The sequence below is a fragment of the Acomys minous genome, assembly GCF_964271855.1.
Source record: "Acomys minous genome assembly, chromosome: 14".
Taxonomy (NCBI): Eukaryota; Metazoa; Chordata; class Mammalia; order Rodentia; family Muridae; genus Acomys; species Acomys minous.
The window spans coordinates 74,832,223-74,847,676 of NC_140496.1; the positions used below are offsets into that span (position 1 = coordinate 74,832,223).

The 15,454-nt window shown below is 36.5% G+C and overlaps 1 protein-coding gene across 2 annotated transcripts in view; it reads left to right on the plus strand.

Annotated features, from left to right (window-relative positions):
- The window catches only part of DPYD (dihydropyrimidine dehydrogenase), an 867,929-nt gene that overhangs the window by 394,837 nt on the left and 457,638 nt on the right, over positions 1 to 15,454 (plus strand). For both annotated transcript variants that reach the window (XM_084756838.1, XM_084756837.1), the window contains exon 12: positions 8,614 to 8,798. In XM_084756838.1, the coding sequence (XP_084612964.1) occupies positions 8,614 to 8,798 (185 nt within the window). The remainder of the gene's footprint in view (positions 1 to 8,613; positions 8,799 to 15,454) is intronic.

Here is a 15,454-nt window from a genome sequence, read left to right on the forward strand (position 1 = left end):
CTAAGAAATGTTTTGGTTCTCATCTAAGTCAAACGAGACTTTTGTAACTTTAGATGGGTTATTGCTGCTGCTTGTTTTACATGCTCGACTTGATTTCTCACCTGTAATTCCGTTCCTTCTTCCAAAACTTTAGACATCTCACAAGTACATCTAATACATGCATATGTTCCTCCAAATCTTCTGCAGATCTCTAATCTACATGCTTAGCTGATTTCCTGTTTTATTCCAGATCTTAAAAATGTGACCTTGGTAACTTACCTGTCTAACAAAATTATTGAGATCTTAGCTATTCTGTGGCACTCCAAAGGGATAGTAGGTGCAAGGCATCCCAGAACCACCAAAAACTTACAAAAGCATTCAATGACAGTTTCCAATATCATCATTGTAAGGATTCTGAAATACAGCTTTGGCCAATACCAAAGGTATTTCCCAACTACATGAAACTCACATGGTTATCATATAAGGAAGCTATATTTTGAATTGTGCATTACTAATGTACAAATTTTGTTTAGGCACAATTCTACTATGTGTTTTAAATTTGCATTGATGTGTGCCTACTGATGACTGACAAGGGGAGAAAAAGCTGTAAGATGGATATCAAAAAATAACATTAATGAGCTGCTAAAGCTAAAATTACAGGAACTTATGAAATTGGTTAAACATAAAAACCATTAAACTGTTTACTGAAGCTTCACAGATATACTGCAGCTAATGAGCATTTCTGCTATTTAAATAAGCCCAAATTGAACACACATTACATGGATACATAATTAGTCATGGCAGTCAAACACACATAGACTTACTTTTAAAGCTCTATTTAGAAAATCTTTTCCATTTGATTTATTTTGTTAATTAAAATATTTTCTTCAGCATTCACTTATATTTTAATAATATTGTTTTCACAAGTAGCATAATCTTCTCTTGGCTTTCTGTGTTTTTGTTTATGCTTTCAATGCAGCAAATAGGGGTTTTATATTAGACATTTTTCTTAACCCCTTTCTGTAATTGTTTATATCACTTGGTGGCATCACTCGGCATTTAAAATTTTTCTCTCACGGGGAATTACATGTGAAATATCTCAGCAGCCTATCGTTTTTCACTGTCTTGTAATTATCAAGAAGTATTAAGCACCCAAATATGCATAGAATTATGATGATTATGGTCCAAATCAGATTAAAGGATGATCTATTCCTTCAAGGAGTTTGTGGTCTTAAGTAGATGGTAACATTGAATATAAATAAGCAAATCAAAGCACACCATTTGGGAATCCAACAGAGAATCTGAAAACAATCCCCACGTATTTACTTCAAGAGCACTGACCTCCTTAAGGAGATCTTTTCCAGAGAAAATGAAATCAAATCTTCAAGGAGTTCACAGAGTCTTAAATAGATGGAATTATTGCAGAGAAATAAGCAAATCAAGGTGAAGTGTTTGCATGGGTTTAATTCTGAATTGATTGGTTGGTCAGTTTAGGAATGGAAATAAAGCTCCCTGTGGCATACAAGGACACCACAAGTTATTTCTGAAGGCTGCTGTTGACAAATGTCCTTTGATTTGACTTGGGGAGCCTCTTTATCCTGAGAGTGGTGGGTTTAGAAAACTAAACCCCTACTTTCACTCTCCGTGAACATTACGAACACAATCAAACTGAAAATGATCCAGGCAGAGAAGTAAGGAAAAAAGATGGTTAAAGCAATTGAAAGTAGCCACACTCCCTTTATTTTCCACATGCTATGTTTTTTTTTGAGGGGGGGGTTGGTTGGTTTTTATTTTTCCTGCACATATGGAGATATGAAAATGTACGAATCAGTGCAACTGACATTATAGACAATTGTGAGCTGCCATTGGGAATGCTGGGAATTGAACCAGGGTCCTCTGGAAGAGCAGCCAGTGCTCTTAACAACTGAGCCATCTCTTCAGCCAGTCTCATTGTATATTTTTTTATGAAAACAAAACAAAACATAGCTTTTGAACTATTTGGGTTCTCTCCCCACAGTGAGTAGAGTCTTTCATTATGGAACTAAAAACTACAAGAAAACTGGTCAGTCGACACACGATAATATGTACTAAATGAGTGGAATAAGAAACAAGAAGCTAACAAACAAAACAAGAATAAAATCTAATACTTAATTAGAATGCTCTTACTTGGCAGTGACTATGCTAGACTCTATAGAAGTGGTTGACTTACATAGACCGCACCCCAGGAACTCAAGGCATAGTGAGGACAGAAAAACAATGTAAATGAAAGCACACAATGCTTGTTTAACAGAGACTGAAAACAATTCATTGAAAAGATGATCATGATCCTTCTGTGATTATAAAGCCTGTCAATGTTTGTGTTACTTGTCCCTCCAACATTCACCTGTCCATTTTGGTAATTTTCTGGTCTCCAGTTGGAAGTTCCCAGAGACCACTCTTGCTCTTGACTTTCTCTTAACTCTAGGATCTGTAATAAGAAAGGCTTTGGGGTCAGAAACAACTCAATTCATATACAGTCTCTGCCATCTCTTCGCTATAAGGAGAATGCCAGTATGTACTCCAACATCTGTTTTGTGGTTGGAATGAAATAATATGAAGATATACAGAATTAATGCCTACCAACTGCAAAGTATCTAAGAGTTCCAACTCTTGTCTTTACATTAAGGAAAAGCAGAATCCGTAGGCAGCAAGAAGTAAGTATAAGAAAATTTCAACAGATCTGTACACAGATCTTGTTAACAAACCCATAATGGGGCAGTTTCCCTAATTTCTCCCTCTGCACAGATGTCCTTTGTATATAAAAGGCTTCTGCCTGTTTTGAGTTAGTTTTGTAGCCAGCTTAGAGATGGACAATACCAAAAATACAAGGGACAACTCAAAATGGAGAGGGTGGAGACAGAAGAGTGTTCCGCACATGTAGGAAAAAAAGAAGGATAAAAGAAGTGCAGTTTAACTGCAGGATGCTACATAAAGATAAAAAAAATAAGATGGGGCCAAAGGATTTGTCAACCAAATAGGCAATAGTTTGGTTGGATGGACGGAATGAAAGACACTGCTGAGTAGTGAGAGAAGGGGTCAGTGTAGACTCTTCTAACAAAGTGGTTAAAACGAGATGTGGCTATGGCTATGAGAAGGGTAGAACATATCCAAATCCAAGGTTTCAAAGTAGGTGAGGAAAAGAGAAAAATTTAAATACTGTCCAGGAGCAGAGTAAGAAATGACATGACAAAGGACTTGAGAAGCAGAACCATGCAGAGTCAGGAGTAACTGCTTAGGGTGGTTGAGGGAAAAGGCCAGCTTCCCACTTCAGTCCCCATTGGCTTTGAGGAACACACAGTGATTGCATCCTTAGGGATATGTATGTGGACCAAGAGCCTGCTGCCCTGACCTAGTGTTCTCAGTTGAAGGCATTTTTTGGTTCCACCCCCTTGCTTTCCCCCGAGCTGTACTTCTATTTAAACAAAATTCTCTGATCCTGGCTCTCTCCTTAGAATTATTTGATCTGCCTCAGATTTTGCTTTCTTCTCTAAATTACTGAGATGACTGCCTTAGCTTGTTTTCTTCTCTCATCTTGCTTTGATCCTAATGGGTCACCACTGATGTCAAATTAAACATCGCTGATAGGGCTGAATTCATCTATGTAATCAGGATAATATTTCATTATGAATATCGAAGGATTTTTTTCTTCTATTCATTTATAATGTCAAACTCTTCAAAGAATACTAATAATCATTTCCATTATGATTTCTGCACTGCTGTTGTCTTGTTTATAAAGAACTTATATTTATGTACTCAACTATAATACCCTCCACATCTTTTTATAAATACTGAGAAATGAGAAACCACTTGTTATATGCTTATGGATTTCTCTTCTACATATATGACAACAAGACTATGTCCATTTAATTGAGCTTGGCAATCAGCATCTGCTGCTGATGTCTCCCTAAGGGATGGTTTCTGCAATTTAAAGCTGTGGTTTATTGAAGAACTTGTGTGCCACAATACAATTACGTCTATATATAAAAAGAAGTCATTTTGTACATAACAGTAAATTGACTAAAAGTTCCTATTTCAAAATCATTCCTTGTTATAAAGCTACCTTGGAGTGTCTTTGTTTTTTAAATAAGCTCATTTGAACACAGTAGTAATTAAAGCAGAAAATTAACATAAATCTCGAATGTTTGGTGTGAATTAAGGATGTTTCCATTCTTTTAAAGACTGCCTAACATGCCAGGCACCATATCATTTAGCATATTCCCCTCTCATTTGCAGAATAATCTGGACTGTAAATAAGCATATTTAAGTTCTCTTTTTCAAGTTCCTTTTTTGTTCAACTATGGAGCTACTGGGCATATGCCTATCTCTACCAACATACAATTCCTTGGAAATCTGTGTGAAACTGTAAATGATCATAACATAAAATGCCTACTCCCTTCAAGAGGGAAAGAAAAACATACAAGCCTTTATTAATATTCATTTAGCACTTCATAGGAAATGGCAAGCAGTTATTTGGTTTGCAAATGTAAACATACATTTTTCATCCACTTGGGCCCTCATTCCTTCCTAGCTGCGTAAAGGCAGTAGTGATCTGCTTCTGAGGTTTCTTTACATTGAATTCCAATTTGACTGTATTGGCAGAGGAGTAAAAGTTTTCAGCTGTCCATAGAAGGATGGTTCACGTGATGCAGCTCCTTGTTACAAGCAGCTGGAAAAATGGGCTCCCCACTGGCAAGTTACCAGGAAAATGCATAAAGATTTTCTGTATTGGATTCTTGATTTGGAATCTAGATATAATAATTTAAGGCTTCAGGAAAAACAGAAGGTAAAATAGTACAAATAATGGGTATTGTTTGAGAATCACTGAACTTAAGAAATATGAGGCTAAGGAGATCGCTTGCTCAGTAAAGTGTCCACCACCCAGGGCTGCAGGCCTGAGTTCAAATCCTTTCAACACAATAAAATGCTAGGGATAGTAGTGTCTGCTGAAACTGTAGTAGTTCTGGTGGCATGGAGTCAGGCAGATCCCTGATGCTCATTGGTCAGCAAATGTAATCAAATGTATGAGCTTCAGGTTCAGTTAGAGGCCCTGGGTCAATAAATAACATGGAGAGGCTTTAAGGGGAGGCACTCAATCAATCTTTGGCATTCATACACATGTGTATAGGTGCATAAAAAACATAGATACTAGACATGAACATGCATGAAATTGAGAAAAGTATTTTTGATCTGTATGTAGATTCAGTGAACTTGTGAATACAATATAAATATTTTATGTGCCTAAACAGAGGCTACCCTACCTGCAGGGAAATGCTGTGGTTTGAGATGGCTTGGCCATCATTCTGAGAGTATTTGCTTGGTGCTGCTGAAAGAAAACATTTAGGACCTACTGTTTGTACTCATAGTTTACTCATCATCTACTTTTTCAGTGGTTGTTATATATTCAATCTTATGTAGATTATCATTGTTATGGTTTATATTTCATAATATCAAGGCTGACTCTTTGACTTTTGATATGCTTAAAATTTCTAGAGTGAAATTAGAGACATACTAAACATGAGTGCCCCATCCACAAAAGGACAGAAGACAAATTTTAATATGAAAATTTAACATATTTAACTTGGAATATAAAATCAAAGAATTGAGTGATTTTAAAAAACTGGTTTAGACTGATGTCAGGAGTGACTAAATGACTATAATAGTTGATATTCAGGTCTAGGGTTTCAAAAGCAGAGTGACTTACATACTGGGAAGCTTAGACTGAACAGAATGCACGTGTGACTGTTTAGGGCCATGTATCCACAGATGTGCATTTAATTCTCTGGTTCAAGCAGATACAAACTTGTGAAAGCCTAGGGCCTCCCATTTAAGAATCCAAACAATTAACGGGCTTCAGAGTAGCTCCTGCTAGACTTCTTACCACCTAGTTTGCACCAAGTTCTTTATGGGTTCAACTTCCAGTAATTCAGAATACTTGAAGAAGAGAAAAGAGTAAAAATTTTACAAATTTTGTTCTACTCAGAGGGCAGAGGGCCTCAAAGGAGTCCAAGTAAGTGAGGATCCTCAATTTAAACTTTAATAGCTTCACAATATATGTCTTTAATAGGTGTTATAGGAAATAATAACTAATATTAATCTTTAGTTTGCTTATTAATCTTTAGTTTGCTCATTCTTAGAGTGAAATCAGTACTTTACTTTCAAGGCTATTTCCATCAAAAAATGAGATTAAATATATAAAAGTTACATGAATTTTTAGTGAAATAATCTAGAATTGTTTCCCATTTTAAATTCTCTTTATTTTAGATCTGTATTTGTGCCAGAGTATATCAAGGTTATAGGCAAATAGTACCACTTCTCACGTATAATTATTTACAATTATTGGTCTATATTTCTAAAATATATTGCATGTGCTATGCAATAATGACGCATTGTGTTGGATTGAAGAAATGAGCCATATTCACTATTGATGTTCTTGCAACTCAAGTAACTGTCAACAGATGGTAGTGATGATCTGTTATGCAATGGGGAACAATGAGAAAGGTCTCCCTTCATGTGACCTTTAAAGACATTAGGAAAAAAATCTCAAAATGCCATTCTGCATTGAAAATAATTACATGAATATTTAATCTTACTCTTGATGAAAGGTGAGCTAGCAGAGAAATACAAATAGCAGAAGATTTTTAAATAGAAATCTGACTGTGTTAGCTTTATCTTGTGGACTCTTTTATTCGCACACCTATCAATCCAGCCCAGTGTTTTATAAAGTCCAGGTACAGTCACACACGTGGTAGTACACATACAGACCACATAAACATATTTCTGTTTTCTGGGCCATATGGGCCTGTAGGAAGAGCACAATAATACTAGGCTAAGAATAACTGTCTATTTCTACTTTACAGGGACCGCAACACATATAAAACCAGGCTTATTTTTAATTTATATATTTTTAGATTTTTGTACATAAGTATGATGTTTGTACATCATTTATACTCCTCACCTCTTGGCCTAGCAACTTTGTTTTGATGTTTTATCCCATTATTCTCACACATATGTTACACATCTTCACGTGCAGACACACACACACACACACACACACACACACACACACACACACACGACACTCCCTCCCTCCCTCCCTCCCTCCCTCACTTACTCACACAGCCTACTGAGTCCATTTAGCCACTTAGTGGTACTTCAATATGGATGTGATTAGGGATGCCCACTTAGGGTTGGGAACTGTATCAGAGAGCTTGTCTCCTCAAGAGAACTGATTGATTCCCCCTACTTACAGGACTGCCTGTAGCTCTTCATTGAGTCCTGTAGCCTTCTCAGATTTCCCTATCTACGTTGGCTTGTTGATTGGTGCTGTAATTTTTTGAGAACTTAGTTAGAAAACAATATTGTTGAAAATTCATGGCTCTAGTCTCTCTGTCCTCTCCAGAAGACACCTTGTCCTGGTCCTCTGGTTCATATAATCTTTCTGCCCCCTCCACCTTAGGAATAGGAGTTGTATTGTAGATTCACTAGGTGAGACTGGGTACCCATGGTCTGTTACTTTATGCATTTTGACAAGATTTATGTTTATGGTATCTCGTTTTTATATGTCTTCGGGGAGGATAATGAGGTTTGTGTGTTTGGATGGCATATTGCCTACATTGGTTTACTTTATTATGTAGTTGATACCTTCAACAATTAAAATTTTTATTCCAGGAACTTCCAGGTACTTTTTACAGTTCAACTTCTTGGTCTTTCATTCTCTCTCATCCCTCTGCCCAACTGGAGGAAGGATGGTTCTTTTGTCTAAAATCATGTCATGCCACCTGTAGATAATGTATGACTGTGAACTCCAGCACATTTGTTCCAGCATAATGGTGCTTTATCTCTGTGTGCTTCATCTTCCAAACAGCCTTTCTCTTCCAAGTCTTATGGCTACAACTCAGGAAAATTTTCCCATTGTATAATTTTCATTAAAGAAACCCAACCTTTCCCCTGACATCTTCATATTACCTGAAAAAAATATAAGGCAAATAATTGTATAGACATTTTAAAGAGAATTTCCACAAAGAACTAAGGAATATTTGCATTTGTTGGCTTTTAGGAAACAAAAGAAAAATTTTGAGTTTAATGCAACTGTATACCTGAGTCAAATTCATTAACAATAATGGCAAATAATTTTGTTAAAATAAGGAAGATTTTCTCATTTTGCTTTTCAAAGTGTCTTGCTATGAATAAAAGAGACTTGATTTGGATCCTAACCCATATATCATCTATACAAATTTCATCTGTAGCAATCTAGAACACTATTAGGTTGACTTAAATAGTAACAGATTTATGGATAAATACATTTGATATATATATATATATATATATATATATAAAGCTGTACTTTCTTTATAGATTCAACTCTTACTATAGAGTATTGCTCAACTCTTTTTAAGTTTCTTCATGTGAGATATATTTTTATAGTTTAAATAATCTACTTGAATGTGTTGACTCTGGTATTTTCATTAACAGCATTTTCCAGGTTTATTAAAAACAGTTACATCATAGAACAATAATTAATATATATTTTTCTGACTTTGACTGTTAGATGATGCCATAATCTGCCATTGCCTATTGTCTTTCCCTTTTTTTCAGTGAAAGAAGCCTTGAATCCCATCAAGTTTAACAGATGGGGTCTCCCAGAAGTGAATCCAGAAACCATGCAAACCAGTGAGCCATGGGTGTTTGCAGGTGGTGATGTTGTAGGTGTGGCTAACACCACAGTGGAATCTGTGAATGATGGAAAACAGGCTTCTTGGTACATTCACAAGTACATACAGGTCAGCATTTGTCATCAATGTCACATGTTTTCTCATAAGTACTTATTGAGTTTTGATATTAATCTGTATGAATTTGGGGGTTTTGGTGTGTGTGTGTGTGGTTGCTTGTGCACATGCCTGTGTGAGTGCACATGTCAATATGTCAGTAAAAGAACACTAGGAGTCCTGCTCCATCACTTTCTGACTTACTGCTTTTGCACTGGGTCTCTCAATACACCAGGAGCTGGGCTGACAGCCAGCAATTCCCATTGATCCTCCTGACTTCCTACCAGTGCTGGGCTTATAGGTGCATGGAACCATGCCAGCTATTTTGTAAGGAATTTCTAGGATTTGAGCTCAAGTCCCCATGCTTGCATAGTAAGTACTATCACCTAATGAGCCATCTCCCTAAACCAGTGTGAGCATTTTTATAAGTTGTATATGTACATATAAAATATGTACATACATATTTTTTTTACTTGGATACAACTTTTAACATGCAGACTGTGTAGTAAAAATCATTCAGCTGATTGAAAATGCATTATGTATTTCTATTAGTGGAGTGTTATGAAGGCGAAAGCTTGTTGCAAAGTGTCTGCAATAGCTTAAATAAAGGAGACTACATGTATCACAGTTGATGATACCCACAATGATAGAATCCAATTCATAATGAACCTAGGCAGTCTTGAAAGCTATTTGGTCTACCCGTATGGACCAGATGAAGTCCTATCCATTTCCAAATTTGCTGTGCATAGGCAAGCAGAAAGAAAGCTATTGAAAGGCATCAGTCCAGTTGGTAAGTTGATAAAATTAAATGGTTTTATGATAAGATGCAAAATGTAAAAATGATGAAAAGGAGAGCTGAACAAGGTCTGGTACAGTGACTCTGTGGTCCTGCAGCAGAAAAGGTTAAAACCACTAGATCTTAATTTTGTACTTTTACTAAGTGCTCTATTTTATTTTTACTGCACAATTTGATTAGATTCCCTCATTCATATAGACTATTCCTGCGTGATTTTGTCTTATTAGCACAGTTTTTAATCATTTTTTTAATATTTTATTATTTCTTTTATTTTGATATTATAATATGGTTGCATCATTTCCTCCTTTCCTTCCTTCCTCCAAGCCCTCTTATGTATCCCAACTTCCTCCTTTTCAAATTTATGGCCTTTTAAAAAATTAACTGTTACATACACTCACAAACATGTATATACGTATATACATACATGCATACATACATACATACAACCTGTTCAGTTTCTCCTTTGTTCAGTAACATGGATAGTTGTCATAGGCCCCTTGATTTTCGTCTTTTAGTTTGGTTTTCATTATGAATGCACTTTTTGTTAAAGTTTTCCTCGCCTGTTATCATCTTTGCCATGACCATATAGTTGGATTTTTCTTTTTACAATTTACACATTTCAGTCAAGCCTCATTAGGCCTGATATGTTTGCTTGTATATTTCAATACTCAGTATATTGGGGTTTTCATACTTCAGTCACCTGTCTTATCCCTTCTCACCCTGGGCATCTGCAAGTAGCAGACCTTAAGACGTTGACTCTAGACCATAGCATGGCGCTCCTGAAATTCAAAATGAGTCAAGCTTGCTATGGATTTTGTAGTGAGAAGAAGGTAATGATTCAGGGATCAGTTACCATAGGCAAACCTTACATTTAAGGGTTGTCATCACAAATTAAAAGGGAGCGTCTGTCACTCCATGTCTACCTCTCCTACCAGGGATAGCCAGGCTCACTGCTCTCTGAGCTGAACTGGAGGAAGGAGAGCTTAGCTGGGGTGGGAGGGTGCAGGCAAAGAACACAGCTTCAGAGAACTGGTTCCTTTATTGGGAGAAAAGGGGGGTTATACATGCCCCTAGGGAGGTGGCCAGGACCTGGGCTAGGTTTGTGTGGCTGTGTATAATTAGCCAAGACGGGGTTGTTGGAGGATACTTCATCTGCATACTCATGGGCTGGGGTTTGGGAGGGACTAGGTCAAAAAAGAAATGAAGTCTGATAACTGTCAGTGTAATAAATTTATACTAGGGTTGATGGTAGGGCAGCTGGTTTTATGGCACCCAGTTGGGAATCAGGGGGTGCTAACTCCTGCTTTCTTCATCTGAGGTATTCAAGCTTGAAATTCTCCTCAAACCTTACTCTGTAACCTGGGCCATTTATGGTCCCTCAAGTTTCCAGGCAAAGGGAAAGTAGAAGACAGGTTTAACAAGGAGAAGAAGCCTGGGTCTCAGAAACAACAATATGTGAGTGGTCAGTTTCTGTCTCTGTAAAGACAACAGCGTGGTGCATGCAAGTCTCATGTTCTTTCTTTGCTTTAAATATCCATTTTCTTAAAATTTTCAAGAAGAAACTCAACAGAAACAGCTGCTGAAGACAGCTCTTTTTGCATGGATAGTCTCTCATTTGAATTTCTCTCCTTGGACATCCTGTACCTTACTGTTTTCCCATTCTATTGTTATTTTTAGGTTACTAGTAATTTTCCCACCCCACTTCCCTCTGTATCTGGTCTTAATGCCCACTAATTCACTCTATTATCCAATTGAATGTTGGGTATATTCACATATTCATATGTGTTGCTACTCTGTTTATCCAATTCAGTATTTATATGATCCATGGGGATTTCCAACCTCCAGCTCAAATCCGTTGCCATTAAACCCAGTGTGCCTCCTCAAATCTGCCCCACATCTAACCCTTGACAGCTTTTGTTCCCATGTCCAACCACTTCCCAAGGGTCCCAGTTATTGGCTTTTAAATATTAAATTATTTAGACTGATGAAATTTTAATATTGAATTTGACCTCAACATAGGCTTGGAGATTCTTAGTGAAAGCACTAAAACAAACAAATAGAATTATATTTGATAATGCAGACATTGATATGACATTTTATTAAAATTAAGAAAAGCTATCATTTAAGAAGAGGTTTTTCATGAAACACCATTAAAAGACATACCTTAATATTTGAGAGCACATACATTTTTCTCTTCATAAAATGGCAGTGTGCTACACATCCATATTTAAATGTTATTTGAGTTGAGTCTGTGATAAAACATTGTAAAACTCTGAAAAAGATCAACTGGGGAGGAACAAGTTCAGTTCAACTTAAACTTCAAGGTCAAAATCCATCACTGAAGGAAGTTAGGGGACTCAAACAAGGCCTAAATCTAGCAGTGCGAATTCATGTTCTCTAGGCCAATGTCTGACATCTGGGACTCACTCATGATCTTCTGGGCTCCAATGGGCTTGGGCAGCCCACTTCTATGATTGTCCAATCTGCAGCACACAAAGCTTGTCTCAGAGGATTAGAATGGTTCCACTTCATTCTTATTACTCACTGGCCTTGGGGGTCATCCCACAGTCCTGGTATTTACAGTACCCTGGGTTCTCCACTGCCTCTGAGGCAGCGCCTACATCAACAGCTTCTCTTCAGGAAGTGGGAGCCACTTCATGATACTAGGCCTTAGCAGCTCTCCATGACATCCAATCTTGCATGTCCCTTGGCTTAAATATAAGTACCACAAGGAGACTCTTACACATTACCCAGTTCAGAAGCCAGTTTGAAATACCCCCTAGTCCCCAAATCCTCTATTTGTGTTCTAACCCTTAAGAAATACTCCTCTAAGATTTGTCTTATTTTTAAAATCCCAGATAACCATCATCCATTGTCTTCATGAAACTCAGAAGGTTTCAGTTTAGTGATACTGATTTGTTAATCAGAGTTTATTCTTTAGCCTCAGCTAATCAGCTCACACTTATTATTAATACAAAATACCACAAGAATATTCCTAATAGAGTCTTCATTAACCCCCAAACTTCATAATCTATGACTCTATTTTAAAAACCTCTCTCAATAGTTTAATCCTTCAAGTTTTCAAGAACAACCTTTTGTTTTTTATTTAATATTATTTTTATTTTTACATGTACATTTATATTATTACACATATATACAATAAAGTATAACAGCAAGAAGAACCACAAGAGAACCAGGAATTATATAAATGTTACATTCATATATTTTGGCTATTTGTATTTGGAAGCATTGAAGAAAACATCTTTCCTATCTTAGTGAGTCTAAAATTCTGAATGTAAATCAATATCTATCATTATCACATCATTGTCAACTTAAAACATCTATCTAGACGTAAAACCATCTTAACCTCTAAACAACTAAGCCTAATTGTAAGACTAAACTATCTGGTCTTCAACCAATAGCTCCTGCATCAAAGAACAACTTTTTTAACTTCTGAACACTTGGCTTTTTCAGTTCAAATTTCCTAATGTTTCTAGAATTCTACCAAATCCTTCACAGCAGCAGTTCCACGCAAGGTACCAGTTTATGTCCTGGTTAACTTTTATGTTGCTGAGATAAGACATTCTGACCAAAAACAACTTGGAGAAGAAAAAATTCATTTAATCTTAAACTTCCAGGTCAAAAGGCACCATAAGGAAGTCAGGGAAAGAATTTAAGCAGAAACTATGAAGGAATGTTACCCTCTTTGGCTCATGCTCATACAGCTTACTTATACAGCCCAGACCCAGACCCAGACCCAGACCCATTTGCCTCGAGATTGTGCCTCTCATAGTAGGCTGTGCCTTCCTACGTCCATAGAATTCAAGAAGTTTCCCACAGTCATGCCCACAGGCCAGTCTGATCAAGGCTCTAAGTGAGACCCAAGAGATAACTCTAAACTCTGTCACACTGACATATGAAGTTCACTAGGAGATGCACCTGCCTTAGATGGCACACCTGTTGTGGGAAGCTGTGACTTTTGTTCAAGTAGATATTTTACTGAGTAGTATGTCCATTCCTTGCATGAATACCAGTAAGATCCAAGGATAAAGGAGAAGGGTCTTTTGGAATTTTAAATGAATCTGCTTGAATGTGTGAATTCAAGCTTGAGGGATAGTAGTTGTGAGAATGTGGAGGAGACTTGAAAAACATAATAGACCAGCAGACAATAGGCATTGCCTTGTCTATTTTGTTATTGTTTTAAATATTTCAACTATATATACACTATAGATCAGAGCCTGCAAAAATGTATGTGAGTGAAATATACAAAGAAATACCTGCCCAAATTCTTTTTTTTCTTTTTATTTTATTTTTTTCCTTTTTTTAAAATTAATTTATTCTTGTTACATCTCAATGGTTATCCCATCCCTTGTATCCTCCCATTCTTCCCTCCCTCCCATTTTCCCCTTATTCCCCTCCCCTATGACTGTTCCTGAGGGGGATTACCTCTCCCTGTATATGTTCATAGGGTATCAAGTCTCTTCTTGGTAACCTGCTGTCCTTCCTCTGAGTGCCACCAGGTCTCCCCCTCCAGCAGACATGGTCAAAGGTGAGGCACCAGAGTATGTGAAAAAGTCATATCCAACTCTCCACTCTACTGTGGAGAATGTTCTGACCAAATTCTTGATAGCCACAAGAGAGAGAAGTCCTGAAACAAATCTGAAGATCATGGGTGTTTAAGAGAAGGTGAAGCCTTCCTTTATCATAGAAAACTAAATATTTTTATTTTGCCACGCTATAAATACATTTTATGAATGCAGCTTTGTAACACATCATATTATTATTGTAAATTTTTTTCTATATAATATTTTGGAAGTTTTTTAAAGCATTATGAATAAATCTTTTAACAGAGTCTCATAAATATATGAATATTCCTTTAAGCAATTTAAAATATTTTGTTAATATAATGGTTATAAATATTTACTGGTTACAATACAATGCTTCCACAAATGTACATATATGCTGATAAAATATGGATCATTAATGATTCTCTCACCTGATCATCTTATTCTTGTAGCTTTTCATTGAATAATTTAATATTATTAATTCTTTTACCTTCACCATGCTATAGAATACTAGAGTATATCTAGTGGTTTGGGGATACTTGCTTTCTTCTTTCCTTCCTAATATTTACTAGTCACTTTTATATACACATTCCGATCACATTAAAAAAAATCTTTACTCTGGATACTTTATTATGTTCTTCAAAGCTGTCAAATACAAATAGCCAAAACACTAAAAATGTAACATTTATATAATTCCTGGTTGTTTCATGGTTCTTCTTTCTGTAAGTTGTTTATTATATATATGTGTAATAATATAAGTATATAAGTAAAAAATATTTAATAAAAATAACTCATAAGAAAAACAAACTTTTACTATAATAAAGAGAAACATATGATTCTTTTTAAAATACGTGTTTCAAGGAGTGACAGTATTTTAAATATTAAAGATGTAATGCTTAGTAAAAGTTTTGGATTCATCTCAAGGATTTAACATATCAAACTAGGTATTTTTTTTTAAATTAATTTATTCATATTACATCTTGATTGTTAGCCCTTCCCCTGTTTCCTCCCATTCCTCCCTCCCTCCCACTTCCCCCCTTCTCCCCTCCCCTATGTCTGTGATTGAGGGAGACTTCTTCCCCCTATGTATGCTCTAAGATTATTGAGTCTCTTCTTGGTAACTTGCTATCCTTCTTCTGAGTGCCACCAGGCCTCCCCATCCAGGGGACATGGTCAGAAAAGGGGCACCAGAGTTCACGTGAGAATCAGATCTCACTCTCCACTCAACAGTGGAGAATATCGTGTTCGTCGGCTAGGTCTTGGTAGGGGTTCGAAGTTTACTGCCTATTTCTCCTTGGCTGGTGCCTTAG